We start from the raw sequence: 17,308 nt of genomic DNA, 5'->3' as shown, positions 1-17,308 counted from the left end.
CATTACTATTTGAGCCAGAAATTCCACTTCTAAAAATGAAAATTGTTCAAGTCAGAAACACAATGATACACCAAGAATGTTTGTGGTAGCTTAATTTAGAAATAACCTAAACACTTGTAATAAGGGAATAAAGAATTTATGGCACATCCAAACAACTAAGGCATTAAAGGAGGTGGTAGGATTTCCATCTACTGATGTGGAGAGAAAAAAGGCAGGTCACACAGCACAGGTATACACACAACTTATGTGTATAAAATTGTGTGAGTTTGTAAATGAACTCCATGTGTATATATTAAAAAAGAGAATCTGGTTACTAAATCTCACTAGTGGTTACTGATAGGTGCTAGAATCGTAGATGAATTTTATATTTTTTACTTTTCTGTATTCTGTGACCTTTTAAATATGAATATATTATTTTTTAACTAGAAAAATAAAGTTGTTTTCTCTAAAATATTACATAGTAATACTAAATGTATTTTCTAGAAGAACCCCATTAATTTTAATACACTGATTTAATTATGAGGAAAAATATTTACTTAGAGGCTATTTCACAATAAGTCTGTTTCACTGTCCCTCTACACATGTATTTCTAAGTTCATCAAATTCTTCTATTTGTTCTCTGACAAAGTTCAAATAGGAAAAACTGCAAGGGAAATAATTTAATATTTACTTCCCTGTACTCAAGAGGACTTCATAGCAATCCAAGTGACTGGTGGGGGCTGGTACAATCACAATGGAAAATCGTGCCCCATTATACTCTCTACCTTCCCCAAAAGGGGCACAACCAAAAAACCCCAAATAATACAGAACCAGAAGTGAAGAGGGGGCTTCCCTGGTGGCTCAGTTGTAAAGAATCTGCCTGCCAACGAAGAAGATAAGGGTTCAATCCCTGGGTTGGCAAGATCCTCTGGAGAAGGAAATGGCAACCCACTCTAGTATTCTTGCCTGGGAAATCCCATGGACAGAGGAGCCTGGCAGGCTACAGTCCAAGGGGTCACAAAAGAGTCAGATACTACTGAGCGACTAAACAAGTGAAGAGCAGAGAATACTGTGGGTTCTCTCAAATGACAGCCGTGCTCTCTTCCCAGTCAGGTCTCACAGGTGCCCAGGCCTGGGCATCCAACAACTTGAATTCCTGAGCTCCACCACTGAGTACTAGTTACCTAATCTGGCACAGCATTTACCTCTGGAAAAATGATACATAACGTCTGTGATTACCTTAGGATACAGGACGTTCTGGCACTGGAAGCTGATGAGCCACAGAAGAGTTATTAATGATGTGAACTACAAAGACAGGCATACATTAAAGTAAAAGCTCCATCCAAAAAAGGTCCAGAAAAAGCTCATCAACATACAGCAAAGACAGTAGAGACGCACCGTGATTAATGACCATGCCCTGAAGCAGATGCCAGTGACAAGAGTAATAAGGAGCTGGGAAGAAACTGAAAGTACACCTGAGGAAAGCTAATTTTAGGGAGAGCAGGTTACCATCAGCTCAGAGGCAGCACGGAGCTGTTCTATTGCTTCATTTGTGGATTGGGGTGCAAAGAGAACCCTGCTGATATTTCTCCCCAATTCAGGATTCTATAAAATCCCAGAGGCAAGTGGGTAAGGCAACTTACCATACAAGGGAGACTAGCTAGGCTATTTCCAGATCTGAGCAACAAGAAGAAATGAACCTTGTCCAGAAAACTTTGTCTGGCAGGCTTCTGAGATGGCAATAGAATCTATAATCTATTCACTGTGAGAATTTCACAAAGACTGCCCTGTACGCACATAATCACAACTCAGAGAACCTGATCATGTAAACTTGAGGCTAACCGGCTGCTAGCAACAAATGTTCCAGTAATCTCACTGAGAGCAGATTACAAAAGGAGGCGTGCCAAAGGAAAGAACAGTAACATGATTCTATAAAATAGACAGTCCTACTCGCTGCAGCCCTGAAATTAAAAGACGCTCCTTGCTCCTTGGAAGAAAAGCTATGATCAACCTAGACAGCATATTAAAAAGCAGAGACATTACTTTGCCAACAAAGGTCCATCTAGTCAAAGCTATGGTTTTTCCAGTAGTCATGTATGGATGTGAGAGCTGGACTACAAGGAAAGCTGAGCACTGAAGAACTGATGCTTTTGAATTGTAGCATTGGAGAAGACTCTTGAGAGTGCCTTGGACTGCAAGATCAAACCAGTCATTCGTAAAGGAAATTCTGAATATTCTTTGGAAGGATTGATGCTGAAGCTGAAACTCCAATACTTTGGCCACCTGATGCGAAGAACTGGCTCATTGGAAAAGACCCTGATGCTGGGAAAGACTGAAGGCAGGAAGAGAAGGGGATGACAGAGGATGAGATGGTTGGATGGCTTCATCGACTCAATGGATATGAGTTTGACTAAGTTCTGGGAGTTGGTGATGGATAGGGAAGCCTGACATGCTGCAGTCCATGGGGTCACAAAGAGTCGGACATGACTGACTTTTAGTTCCTGTTTGTGGATGTGGGAAACTCGGTCACGGAAAATACTTAACTCTGAGGTAGACAGACGGATGAGTACACAACTATAGTTTTCATAAAGCTTTTTTTCTTTAAAGAAAAAACAGCACAGTATCCTGATTATAGTAATATATCTTCTTATAGGATATTAGGGGGCAACAGGATGAGATGGTTGGATAGCATCATTGACTCAATGGACATGAGTCTGAGCAAGCTCTGGGAGATAGTGAAGGACAGGGAAGCCTGATGTGTCACAATCCATGGGGTCACAAACAGTCAGACACAACTAAGTGACTGAACAATAACAAGAATATTTGGAAGACATGAAGAAGTATGAAGAATATAAAAATCCTCTGTTGTTCCACTCTCCAGAGAAGACCACTTTTTACACTTTTGGTACATTTCCTTTCACTTGGGTGTACATGTATCTATATTTAAATCAATTTGTGATCACACTGTATATGTGGCTTGGGAGAAAGCTTTCAAAACTTACTATACTTTAAACAATACCCTAGACCACTAAATATTCTTCCACAACACCATTATCAATGTTTGTGGTACTGATGCTCTATAATTTATTGAATAATTTTCCTGTTAGGTTATTTAAGTTATATTTAAAGTTTTGCTTCTATAAATCATAATACTGTGATGATTATACATACTTGTATATTTTGCCCATATCTCTGATTATTTCCTTAAGATACATGTCTGGTATAACCATTGGAACTTAATTTTTGAGGCACCTAATTCACACTGATAGAGCGATTTTCAAAAAGGCTGTGCCAATGAATATTCTACTAGCACCTGAATTTTCCTATATTTTCATCAGCACTGAACATTATTCACAGATATGTTCAACAAAAAATTACTTGTTATACTGAACTTCTATTTTCAAAATAAAATATAATGAGTCTGAATTATGAGCTAAGTGATTTCAAAAAAAATTTTTTTAATATCCAGAAACCCTAAGTTGTGTGTAATGGAAGGTAAGATGTTACAATAGTCTTTTCTTTTAAAAGTGACCATTTTCTGGGGATTATGGGGCATTTGTGTGTGAGTGCTCAGATGCTCAGTCGTGTCTGACTCTTGGCAACCCCATGGATTGTAGCCTGCCAGGCTCCTCTGTCCATGGGATTCTCTGAAAATATTAGAGTGGGCTGCCATTTCCTCCTCCAGGAGATCTTCCCCATTCAAGGATGGAACCCGAGTCTGTTAGGTCTCCTGCACTGGCAGGTGGACTTTTTACCACTAGTGCCATATGGGCATTGAGTTCACCTCCAGTACTCTTGCCTGGAAAATCCCATGGACGGAGGATCCTGGTAGGCTACAGTCCATGGAGCCGCAAACAGTCAGACTGAGCGACTTCACTCACTTAAAGTGTATTAGAGGGGTACTCTTTCTACCCCCTTCTGATGCCTATGTCAGAAGCTTTCTCTATCTCCTTTATACTTTAATAAAACTTTATTACACAAAAGCTCTGAGCGATCAAGCCTCCTCTCTGGCCCCAGATTGATTTCTTCTCCTCCCGGAGCCAAGAATCCTGGCGTCGTAATTCAACAACAACCTTTCATCTTGGGGGCTCATCTGGGATCCTTCAGGACAAGGATGGAAAGCGTAAATCAGGTTATGCCATGGTGACTGCTGAACAGGATTTGGAAGCAAAATCTGGGTTACAATGAAGTGGGAAGTATCCTGGAGAGGACTGGGAAATTGATTTTACTCATATGCCAAAAGCTAATGGATATTCTTGCTTACAAGTTTGGGTAGATACTTTTACTGGATGGATTGAGGCTTTTCTCTGTCGTAGTGAACAGGCTAAGGAGGTTATAAAGATTCTCTTCATCAGTGGAAGGCTTCCCGTGGTGGACATCTCCACTTCAAGGAAAGGACTTTCTCCAAGTCTGTGGATACCTTCGACAACAATCACATGTGATGCCTCTTCTTCATCTGATGACATCTACCAACCCTAAAATGGACTGGTGCAATACATTGCACTTTAACTATGGACTTAATGTGTCTTTTAATTTTGATTTTAACTTGTTTTAATGACTATGTTGCCTTACATCTGTAATGGTATAACTGGATTTATTTCTAGCCGCATCAAAGCTTTTAAGTTACAAATCGTTGCTCAAACTCCTGCTACTGCTGCACCTTCCTCCAACTACTGTTTGGGGCCCCTGGATCAGATATCCTCAATATGAGGGTTAGGAGAATATATTGCCTCGCCAATTTAGGGACAACCCCCCTTCTCAGCTCGGAAGCAGTTATGGAACCAGAACGATGCCCCTTTTCCCTAGGCAACATAATTCTCCTAAAAGAAAGGGGGGGAATGAGAGAGTCATTTCCTAGGCAGGTTGATAAGTCTAGGGGTCCCCAAGGAGAGAGGGGTCTGGAATTCTCAAATAGGAAGAAAGGACAAACTTTTTTCCTTCTCTACATTCCTTAGGATTATATAACAATGTATTATGCCTGAGGACAGTCTCTGGATTAAACCTTCTGGCTAATTCTGTTATCTTAAAATGTAAATTATGGGAGTAGGTCTGGTGAGGTCTTTACAACCTCCAGACATTCTTTGGATTTACTGGAGAGTATATAACTCCATTGCTAACACTAACAAGCGGGTACTTTTTCTACCTTCTTCTGATGCCTATGTCAGAAGTTTTCTCTATCTCCTTTATACTTTAATAAAACTTGATTACACACACAAAAAAAAGTGTATTAGATAGCTACCATAAATAGTATATACAGTAATATGAGGCCTTCTTAATGGTACAAAAGAAAAGTTTTGCCCTAAAGAACTTTCTGTATAATTTTATAAAAGTATGAATCACATAGGCTAAAATAAATCATCAGAGGATGATTTCAAGTGTATTCAATCAAGTGATGGAGACAGAACCCAACGATTCAGGAGATGAAGGATACTGGACTTGTTAAAGAAGGTTCATGGATGAAGGGAGTCAGGGATCCTTTCTGGTTTCTAATTTAATGTCAGTGAGAAGAATTTAAAGCAGAAATAGTATTAACAACAGGAATAATCACTTTTTCGGTGAAGTACAGAATCACAGCCTGGTTGAAATAGGCAAGTACTGAGAAGGAGTTTGAAAAAAACATTTGATAAGTAAAATTATCCCAAAGAAGGGCATGGGAATAGTTGGCTAAAGAATAAGGATTCAACATAGTTATTGTTTCTGACAATCCATAATCACGAACATTACTGCTACCACAAACAGCTTTCCACATCACTTTGCACATTCATTTGAAAAACATTTAAAATTTAGCACATACAGGTGCCACCTGCCCACCAGGTCAGTCTCAGCAGTGTATTATTTTTATTGTTTGACAGCATCTGTACAATCATATAAATATTTTCACATACTTTATAAAAATGGATGGAAAGAGAAAAAAGAAAAAAAAACAAGTGGATAAAATGCTAATTTAACTGATGGCAATTGCCAAGTATGCCCCAAACAGCCTGCTTCTGGCCACATTTGGGTGCTCCCTGAACATAAGCTGGCCAACGCCATGTTCCACTGTATGTAAAACGGATGGAAATATGTCACCAGAGACTGGGAAGAAGACGTTCCTTATTATGTGCAGGTCTATTGCTGGACTTACACTCAATGAATTCTGGGATAGGAGAATTGCATGTAGGTTGGATCCAGGCTGCCCAAACGAGTCCTAGCTCCACCACTTACTACATCTCTGTCAATCTGTAAAATGGGGATGACAGTACCTAGGCTCAATGGGTTTTTGTATGGATTAAATGAGGTAATACATATAAATATTACTTAGAGGAAACAGTTCCTGGCAAAAAGTAGCTGCTCAATAAAAGACAGCATCTCTTCCTACACCACTGTCGCCATCACTTTTTCAAGAATATTCTACATTCAATATAAAGACTGTCTGAAACAGACTCTTGTACAAGAATGAAAAGTTTATTTTCATGAAGAATTACCTGGCAATTTTATAAAGGATGAATCTGTATAACAGGAAGAGAAATGGCTTGGAGAAAAGCTGAAAGTAGGTGTAGGAATCTGAATGTGACAGAGTTAGATCCTGGTAGTTGTGGAAATGGAAAGGGAAGACAAAATTAAGTCTTTGTGGTGGAAAAGAGAACCTCTCTCTCTTTTATGCCCTAACACATATAGTACTATTTGTTTAATCATAATAGGAAACTATGATAGCTAGATGCCTTAAATCCAGTTTATATAATTTCATACATACACACACACAAATGCAGAAAAGATGATTTATATATAGCTAAGTGATACTCTGGATATCATTAACATATGTTTACTTACGAAAATAACTGAAGCCTTGATTTTTCATCAACTTCAGTTAAAGCAGTTTCATTTAAGAATCTTTGAGCTTCACATGGTTTATAATTTTCTTAGTAGAAAATACATGTTCAGCATACAAAATTTAAGGGAAGGTTCACACATAAATATGTGAAAATAGAAAGTCTTCTCACAAACTTGCATGTTACTGGTATTCAGTATTAGGAGTAATGATTGTTTTATTTTTCTGTTAATTGGGAGAAACTCTTATTTAAGTCTTATTCAAGAAGGCTATTAAAATTCACATATTATATAATGATTTAATATATACTTATTTTATTAAAGCATGGAAATAAACACACACACTAATGAACTTATTCACTATTAAAACACTTCAGATTTTACTGTTAAAAAATAACATTATACACAATCAGAAAAGAAGAAATATACTATTTCATCACTAACCCTAACATTTTGTCCCTGGTAGAGCATGTAGTTTTATTAGTATTTCTTCTCAAAGAAGTGAAAAGTTACTGGAAAGAAAATTTGGAGAGACTGAAAATCTTTCAGCTCTGGTATCTGGGTCTCTGCAAATGCTGTCTCCTCCCCATTCCCCACCTCTAACGTCCCTTGCCTCCAGTTTATAATCAGATTAACTCTTGCACATCCTTTAGGTCTTAGTTCAAACATTACTTACTTCAACTGGAAAATTTCCCTGGACCTTCCTAATAAAACATGCCTGGCTCTATACCATAGCACTCATGCATGGATGCTCAGGCATGTCCGACTCTTTGTGACCCTATCGACTGTAGCCTTTCAGTCTCCTCTGCCCATGGAATTTTCCTGGCAGGAATACTGGAGTGGGTTGCCATTTCCTCATCCGGGGATCTTCCCAGCCCAGGAATCAAACCCGCATCTCCTGTGTTGGCAGGCAGATTCTTTAGCGCTGAGCCACCTGAGAAGCCATTTTATCAATACTTGTTGAAGCACCCCACCTCTTGCTTGTCAATAAGCTCAGAAAATACAGAGTAGCAGGCTTGGGCACTGTGCTATACCTCAGGACCTAGCATAGCATGGAGCATAAATTATAGGTGGGATACTTAAGTGTGTGCTGAATGAAGGGCCGAGGGTCTGATCTTATGATTAAAATTATGTATGATTTTCTAAACATTTATTTTCTTTGGGGGTTCTAATGGTCCCTAAGGTTTTTTCTTCCCCAGGAAAAATAAAGTACAGATAAAAAATTTCATATATAATTTTCCAGATCATCTTCCCAGGTTTAGAAGCCCTGCACTAGACTGTAGTGAGTTGATGCTATGAAGTTTCTTGGTCAACAGCCATTTGGGGTCATGCACTTGTTTCATTAAAATATATGCAGTTCCCAGGCAGAATGGGGTTTTACTCTTGTGCAATGATATTAATGAGTAAAAATACATTAGTAAATGTCAATGTAGTTATCTCAGAACCAGACACTTTCAGTAGTCACCAAAAACAAACACTTTCTATTTCATCTTCAGGGGATTATTTTCCTTGCTTATTATAATCAGCAGATTATTCCCTACTATATGGGAAAGTCTGATCTGAAATCTACACCCATACTGTCCCTTGGGAAGTATGGTCACTATGGATTAGAATTCCATGTCCAGTTCCTACAAAACATGATTGTCCTTTTGCAACTAAGTAGTTCATACTTGTTTTACAGCAGCCTCTGACATCGCTTCATCTTTTTTCCTTGAGTGTGAATTCACTCAGGGCAAGGGCCATTATTTCTTAGTCTTTAGAACTGGATTTTGCATCAAGGGATGCTCAATAAATATTTCTGATCAACTGACAGACTAAACACGTATAGCACAGTAGTACAGGATCCTTACATGTAGCACAGTACCATTACTACAGTCACAGATGTTACATACAAGCTAACTCCTTATACATTACTGTGTAAGTGCCAGATACTCTAAATGAACACGAAAGCAAAATGTGACCACCAGGGGAAAACTGGACACTTATGCAGTAACAGTGTGTCTGAAGTTGGTCATCACACACAGGCTGTAACTTGAAAATCAAAGTCTTGACCAGAGGTTCTCTTCTTAATGTGTCTGCTGCTGTATCATTTCTTCGTAGTCTGCCTCTTACTATCTGTATTTGAAAAAGGTATTTTCTAAGTCAAAAAATAATTCAAATCTTAAGAGTTACCTTTGTAACCAAATGGACTATTTTACTGTACTAAACTGATCTGTTTCACTTCTCAATGTCGGATTCCTCTTCTTTAAAAGAAAGTTAATGGGAAAACAAGTATTTCTTGATAACTGACTTTTGTTTTTAACTAATTGTTTTCCTGTTTGCAAAGGCCCAAGAAAGGGCAATGCTGAAATGTAAATTTAAGCTACTAACCACCTTTAGTCTGTCCGGCAAACAACGAGCTTAGACTATTCCAAACGGTTAGATACAAAAACAGAAACAAAACTAGAAATACATACTAAAAAGGCAAGAGATCTAACAATGGGGCTTACAACTGTTGAAGCTCAAACCACTGCCCCATGAATAACTATTACACAAATAACTAACATTTATAGGGTACAGAGGATGAGATGGCTGGATGGCATCACCGACTCGACAGACATGAGTTTGAGTAAACTCCAGGAGGTGGTGATGGACAGGGAGGCCTGGCGTGCTAATTCATGGGGTCGCAAAAGAGTCGGACATGACTGAGCAACTGAACTGAACTTACATTAAATATCTTGCTTAATGCTCCTAACTTACTATTGTGGCTACCACTCCAAACAACGTACTATAGTCCAGCCCAGCATCTCACTGTGTGCTGCTTGAAATGTCCCTTCCAGTCCCCACCCATAACAGTACCTGCCTGTGATTCTACAGTTATCATACAAGGTGGAGCCTAGTCCAAGTGTCACTTCCTGGATGAAGCCTTTCTTGAACCTTCTTCTTGCAATCAATGATTTGGACATTTGTTCCAGGTTTTTACCAAAGTGTACTAAAAGAAATGAGAGATAGCTGATCTCCTTGACCACCAGTAAGTACTGAACTAATGAAGTGAGTTTTTATTCCCATGTATTTAAGAGTTAAGGTGGGCTGAAACTCTGGGTCTGGTCTACACTGTGGGCAGCAGAGTGATGACAAGAGCTGTTTTCAGAAAACTAAAAGTTGGAAAACTCAAAGCTTCTACTAATGAGGCCACAGTGAGATTATCGTCTTAAGAAGATACATGACGTTTTTGCCCATTTTCTCTCATGGGAGTCGGGGCCCCGGCGCGGAATGTGCACAGTCAAATGTCCTTCCTTCTGTCTACAAACCAACTGGGGAGTGTTCTGTGCACACTCTCTGTGTCTGAGCACCAAGTGCTCCATTTTTGTTAACACAGTCAGGTTCCTGTTATCACTGGTCCAGCAATCACCACTTACAGGTTAATAGCTAAATTACACTCAACAACTGTCTCTAGCATTACTATTAAGGCAGACATTTCTTGGGTTTAAGTCACTGTTTAGACATCCAGAGTTAGCCCGTAGAATAAAATCCCTGTCTTTTATTTACCTGCCTTCCTAGATCACTAAACCTATGGATGTTTTCTCGGGCCTGGACTTTCTTGTATTACTTCTAGTACTAATAATTTGAAATTGTTGCTTCTTTTACCCAGTTGAAGGCAGAATTCCAAAATTCATTGCCAGCCTCTCTCTATTTTCCTCCACCCCTTCTCCAGCTGATTCTAAGGTGTTGAAAACTTTCTATTTGTCTGTTTCCTCTAACCCAAGGATGTGTCACTTGAGCTTAGGGTGCAGCCCTCATGTTTCCATTACAGATTTCTCCACAGAAAATTCAAACAGCACCACTACAAATGCTTACGTGAACCAAGCAGCTCACTTTTGCTTACTCATAGGAATCTTGCTCAAAAAACAAATAGGTATGCAAACGATTGTTGCTGTTGTTCAGCCACTAAGTAGAGTCCGACTCTTCCTGATCCCCACAAGACTGTACCCCACCAGGCTCCTTTGTCCATGGGGTTTCCCAGGCAAGGATACAGGAGTGGGTTGCCATTTCCTTCTCCAGGGGATCTTCCTGACCCAGAGATTGAACCTGTGTCTCTTGCATTGGCAGGCAGATTCTTTACCACTGAGCCACCTGGGAAGCCCATTCAAATGATTAAGTTTGCTCAAAATTAAAGACAATGACACACTAAATTTTATAATTAAGGGAATATATGATATTGTGTGACTTTCAAAATAAATATTTTAAAAAACAAAATATGCAGACTGAGGCATCCGCTGAAAAGACTTCTTGGTAGCATTCTCAAAATGTACTTTTATTCCCTAAAGATTTTTAAAGCTCGAGAGGCTGTTCTAAACAGTACTGGCATTGTAACTGCCTCCAGCTGATGTCTCCTGACCGCCATGCAGCACATTCTGAAACTCAGAACCAAAGGAAGCTGTCCAACAGACAAACCAATTGTTAAAGGGTGCAAAGGGCCTTAGAAACCACTTAAACATTGCCCTTAAAGACACACCCAAATGACTGCTTTGTGCTTCGATGTTAACCCTCCCTAAAAGCGGCTAACTGGGAAAATAAAATCCTTTTCAGACACAAAGAGTGAAATCTGAGTCATGATAAGATTGCAATGCTTGGTCAAGGACAAGGAATCACTTTTTCTAACCCAACTGCTAGGTGCAATTGACCTTGTGCCCTCTGCCCTGCAGTATGCCTAAACACTGGGCAGATTTTATGTAAAATTTATTCTCATATGTGAGCATTTCTTTCTTCATTATTTTAACGGTAGAGAACAAACCCTAGCTAAGAGGCCAGTACACAAAAGTACAAAACAATTTGATTCAAATTAATTTTCTTCCTTATGGTATTAAGTTCACAAAATTTAGGGGTAGAAGATAAAAGCCTCTCAGAATTTAGAAAAGGTTCTGGGAGAAAGTCACAAGTCAAGAGACTACAAAGGTCTCAAAGGGACTGACGGTGGAGATTTCACATGGGTCAACAGTTACCACAAACAACTTATAAAAAGCAATGCCTAATAGGTTCCATGGGTAGGAATTACCTTATCAATCATGCTTAACCTTTTAAGGTATTATGCTTTTCTGAGACCATATTCATTAAATAAGCACTGAATGTAAAACTGCTTTCTCATCTAATCTTACAATCTATATTATTTTAAAGAAAGAATGTTTGACCATGTATTTTCTAGATATCACAGCCTGTTTAACATTATATCCTGATGATAGGATACCCTTTGTGAGTGCTTCAACTATATCACGTACACTCCTATAATTAATTAGTCATGCAATTTTACCTTACTCTATTAAAAATAACTATAATTTCTATAATGTTAGCATCTAATCAGAATTAATAGCTTTTCCATTGGTTGATTAGGTCAGATGTGATAAGTGATCTCAAATGTTCTTTAGAGCCTTCAAGACAAAGAACTCTAAGCAAGCACCAGCATCTTTTGAAAGGATACCTCAGAGGGCAGGGAAAAAATATTTTCCCCCAGTAAAGTAGAGAAGGGGAGCTGGTGGTAGGTTTAAGGATGAAAGGTTTTCAGGGCCATTAGCTAGTTTAGAGTATGGGTTCCTCCTGCCTCTCCCTGACCCTCCCAGCCTGATTAACAATGAGGATGCTGGTGAGATACTGGAGGACGGGTTCTGACCATACCTTCATGGGTAGGCTCTGGGTCAGGTGTAAGTGAGATGTCATCCAGCTCTCGCAGACAGAGCCATTCTCCATCCATAGACACTCGGAATTTGCAAAGGTAGATGGTCTCCATGGCAGCCTGTGTGATCTTGTCAGTGGTGGGGGTTGGCATGTCGGTTGGAGGCGTCAGAGCAGACATGATGACTCAGCTGGGACCACAATACACACACACACACACACACACACACACCAAACAAAAATAAATAAAAACCCTCCTCAACAAAAACCCCCAAATCCAAAGCTCTGCAACAAAGCTCTCAAGAAAAGGGGCAGGTGAGGGTTAAAAAAAAAAAAAAAAAGACGGAAAAATACCTATCCTTTAAGCACCAAGTGTTCAAGATAAATAATTCTATGCTATGTTTTCTCAGAGGCAGTTCCTACCACATAGCAAAATAAGATGATGCTTATCTTCTTCCAGCTTCTCTCCTGTTATCTTCCCTTCCCTACCCCCTTTTTCAGCTGAGGCAGAGGCTTGAAATCCTGCACAGTCGATGCTACCTTAGTTGGCTTTAAAAAAAAAAAAAAAACTGGCCTCTGTATGAGAAAGTGAAAAATCCTCCTTCTTTTTACAGAAAAAAAAAATACAAAGGAAAAAAATGAACAAAAAATAAACCAATATTTTCTGTTTAGCTTTAAAAAAAAAAATCCTGAATTGCAGAAATCACTTCCAGGATCTGCTCAGAGGAGCCGGGATGCTGAGTTCTAATAGGATTGGTTGTGCGCAGTAAGCAGGGTGTTGACCAAAATGGCTGACTAATGAACTGAACTGAAAATTCAAGCTCATGTGACCAGCTGCTCTGAACGTAGGGCGAGCAATTCCCAGGATGCTTTATAGATGCTGCTGATGCAGGGAGAGCAATTAGGCTGCCTGCTCTCATCGTGCACAACCCACTTCCAGACTGTGCTAGTCAAACTGTGATCAGACATAACACAATGCACGTATTCTCATCAATTCCCCTTGCTGTAGGATAAAAGGGCTGGGTAACAGGAGGACAATTAATACTGGGTAACGCTGCACAGCAAAAATGGTAAAAGAGGTAGTTAGATTAATTTAACAAACACATAATTCACTTCTTTTATCTTTATATACTTAGCTATCAAAATTCTTTGCTCTGCTAAAGGTGGTGTTTTAAAAAAAACTAAAGCAGATTTTTTATTTAAATATACTTTCAGGCATTCATAATTTTCTTCTCCAAAGTACAAAGACTTAATTTTTCAGACTGGACAGAAGTGCAGGAAAAAAAAACCAACAACATAGAAGTTAAATCCTTCCTGATTTATGGCAGTCCCTCCTTCACTTCTGACACTGCTGTATTCACCAAGTTTCTACATTAGACTGTTTCTAATAAGAGGATAAAACTATGCTATATCTTAAAATTTCTCCCACCCTGGAACATCCTAAGCGCACATTATCATATGGTCTCTATTTTGCATATTTTATTTTTCTATCTTTTGGCCACACCACAAGGCTTGTAGGGTCTTAGTTTGCTGACCAGGCATTGATCCTGTGCTCCCCGCACTGGGAGTGTGGAGTTCTAACCACTGGACCACTAGGGAAGTCCTATCATATTATCTTAAACCAATCAACCAGTTTACCTATCTACATATCTATATTATCTAATGAGGCCTTTATGCCTTGGAAGTGAAAACTTAGGTACTTGTTTTCTGAGTTACAAAAATAACAAAGAGATAAGGGATGACAGAGATTTTCTTTGAAAATGCTTTGGATGGTTGAAAACAATTTTTTTTTCTTTTGCTGGAGGGTCTGGTTTTAAGAAGGAACATACAATTTCAAGAAATATGTCCCAAGATAATTTATTCTGTTCTAGGATTTCTAATGAGAGGGATATCTAACAACTGAAAGAAAAATATCTTCTTGAGTTTATTAAAATGTCATAAATGTTACATATATATAAAAACTGAATCACTTTGCTGTATATCTGAACACAACACAACATTACAATTCAACTATATTTCAACAACAACAAAAATTCTTTAAAAAGTAAATGAAAAGGAAAGCCGTATTGGAATAAAGTGTTTACAGCAAATACAAAAAAATTTGTAAATGCCTCCACCCTAATTTGAGATTGAACTCAAAGGAAAAAATACTAAGAACCAGATTCTGTGGGTAAACAGGCATTTTCACACTGTTAGAGGGAAGGCAAAGTGGCAAAATGTAAGAATGCATATACGAGTATACTTATTTATAATCAGGAAGAAAATCAGCAAGTTAAAAGGAAAAGAAAATATTCCAGGTAGGTTTATTCTTTTCTGTTTAAATCTCTTCCAACATTACCTCTACATCTGGAACAGATCTATTCCTTCATTCATTCAGTAAATATTCACTAAGAGTACTCCACATGGCAGGCACTTGGTATGGAGCAGTAAGATCAGAACACTTTTTCTTTTTTTTTTTAAGATCACTTTTTCAAGGAAGCAAACTGTAGCCATGAAATTAAAAGACCCTTGTTCCTAGGAAAGGAAGGCTATGACAAATCTGTGGGAGTGAAAGTCACACCCAACTCTGTATAGTCATGGAATCCTCCAGGCCAGAATACTGGAGTGGGTAGCTTTTCCCTTCTCCAGGGGATCTTCTCAGAACAGAGACTGAACCCAGGTCTCCCGCATTGCAGGCAGATACTTTACCAGCTGAGCCACATGTGACAAACCTAGATAGCTTTTTAAAAAGCAGAGACATCACTTTGCTGACAAAAGTCCAGATAGTCAAAGCTATGGTTTTTTCCCAGTAGTCATGTATATCACATCTGTAGATGTGAGAGTCGAACCATAAAGAAGGCCGAGTACCAACAAACTGCGGTGCTGGAAGACTCTTAAGAGTCCCTTGGATTGTAAGGATATCAAACCAGTCAATCCAAAAAGAAATCAACCCTGAATATTCATTGGAAGGACTGATGTTGAAGCTGAAGCTCCAATACTTTGGCTACCTGATGCAAAGAGCCAACTCATTGGGAAAGACCCTGATTCTAGGCAAGACTGAAGGCAAATGAAAAGGGGGCGGCCGAGGATGAGATGGTTAGATAGCATTACTGACTCAACGGACATGAATTTCAGCAAACTCCAGGAGATAGTGGAGGACAGTGGAGCCCGGCATGCTGCAGTCCATGGGGTCTCAAAGAACTGGACACAACTTAGAGACTAAACTTAATTTCCAAATGCAGAATATAAGCTTTCATTTAACACATTCACATTTGATTATAGCACAATTCCTTTCTAGCCAGACAATTTTCCATCTTTATATATTAAAACTTAAAGGGAGATAGTTTACAGCTTGAATTTTATGACATGCAACACTTTTAAACGTAGTTAAGGAGTCATTAAATCTTCAATCCAATCCAAAAGAAAAGCAATGCCAAAGAATTGCACTCATCTCACACGCTAGTAAAGTAATGCTCAAAATTCTCCAAGCCAGCTTTAGCAATATATGAACCGTGAACTTCCAGATGTTCAGCTGGTTTTAGAAAAGGCAGAGGAACCAGAGATCAAATTGCCAACATCCCCTGGATCATGGAAAAAGCAAGAGAGTTCCAGAAAAACATCTATTTCTGCTTTATTGACTATGCCAAAGCCTTTGACTGTGTGGATCACAAGAAACTGTGGAAAATTCTGAAAGAGATGGGAATACCAGACCACCTGACCTGCCTCTTGAGAAATCTGTATGCAGGTCAGGAGGCAAGTGTTAGAACTGGACATGGAACAACAGACTGGTTCCAAATAGGAAAAGGAGTACGTCAGGGCTGTATATTGTCACCCTGCTTATTTAACTTATATGCAGAGTACATCATGAGAAACGCTGGGCTGGATGAAGCACAAACTGAAATCAAGATTGCCGGGAGAAATATTAATAACCTCAGATATGCAGATGACACCACCCTTATGGCAGAAAGTAAAGAGGAACTAAAGAGCCTCTTGATGAAAGTGAAAGAGGAGAGTGAAAAAGTTGGTTTAACGCTCAACATTCAGAAAACAGATCACGCATGGCATCTGGTCCTATCACTTCATGGGAAATAGATGGGGAAACAGTGGAAACAGTGTCAGACTTTATTTTGGGGGCTCCAAAATCACTGCAGATGGGGACTGCAGCCATGAAATTAAAAGACGCTTACTCCTTGGAAGGAAAGTTATGGATAAAAAAAAAAAAAAAGGTGCTTACTCCTTGGAAGGAAAGTTATGACCAACCTAGACAGCATATTCAAAAGCAGAGACATTACTTTGCCAACAAAGGTCCATCTAGTCAAGGCTATGGTTTTTCCAGTAGTCATGTATGGATGTGAGAGTTGGACTATAAAGACAGATGAGCACAGAAGAATTGATGCTTTTGAACTGTGGTGTTGGAGAAGATTCTTGAGAGTCCCTTGTACTGCAAGGAGATCCGACCAGTCCATCCTAAAGGAGATCAGTCCTGGGTGTTCATTGGGAGGACTGATGTTGAAGCTGAAACTCTAAAACTTTGGCCACCTGATGTGAAGAGCTGACTCATTTGAAAAGACCCCCTGATGATGGGAAAGACTGGGGCAGGAGGAGAAGGGGATGACAGAGGATGAGATGGCTAGATGGCATCACCGACTTGATGGCTGTGAGTTTGAGTGAACTCTAGGAGTTGGTGATGGACAGGGAGGCCTGGTGTGCTGCAGTTCATGGGGTCGCAAAGAGTCAGACATGACTGAGTGACTGAACTGAATAGAAAATCTTCAAAGATACACTAAATTGTTCCTGGAACCACAATATCAAACAGCCCTGGCTATCTGTACATATGACATCAAGATTCTAGGTCACTGATACCTTATTGAAACATAGGACAGTGAATATATAAGTT

At 39.2% G+C, this 17,308-nt stretch overlaps 1 protein-coding gene across 7 annotated transcripts in view; it reads right to left on the bottom strand.

Annotated features, from left to right (window-relative positions):
* The window catches only part of RUFY3 (RUN and FYVE domain containing 3), a 95,362-nt gene that overhangs the window by 61,161 nt on the left and 16,893 nt on the right, over positions 1 to 17,308 (bottom strand). For 2 of the 7 annotated variants that reach the window (XM_040237024.1, XM_040237028.1), the window contains exon 1: positions 12,436 to 13,242. The exons of 3 other annotated variants lie outside the window; for them this stretch is intronic. In XM_040237024.1, the coding sequence (XP_040092958.1) occupies positions 12,436 to 12,613 (178 nt within the window). In that variant the 5' untranslated portion in view covers positions 12,614 to 13,242. Of the gene's footprint in view, positions 1 to 12,435; positions 13,280 to 17,308 lie in introns of those variants that run through there. 2 more of the 7 variants (XM_040237026.1, XM_040237023.1) reach the window with 2 other exon arrangements.

Source organism: Oryx dammah, unplaced genomic scaffold (genome assembly GCF_014754425.2).
Source record: "Oryx dammah isolate SB20612 unplaced genomic scaffold, SCBI_Odam_1.1 HiC_scaffold_3, whole genome shotgun sequence".
Lineage (NCBI taxonomy): Eukaryota > Metazoa > Chordata > Mammalia > Artiodactyla > Bovidae > Oryx > Oryx dammah.
Note: the sequence above shows the minus strand (reverse complement) of the source record. Positions and strands in the feature narration are given on the sequence as shown.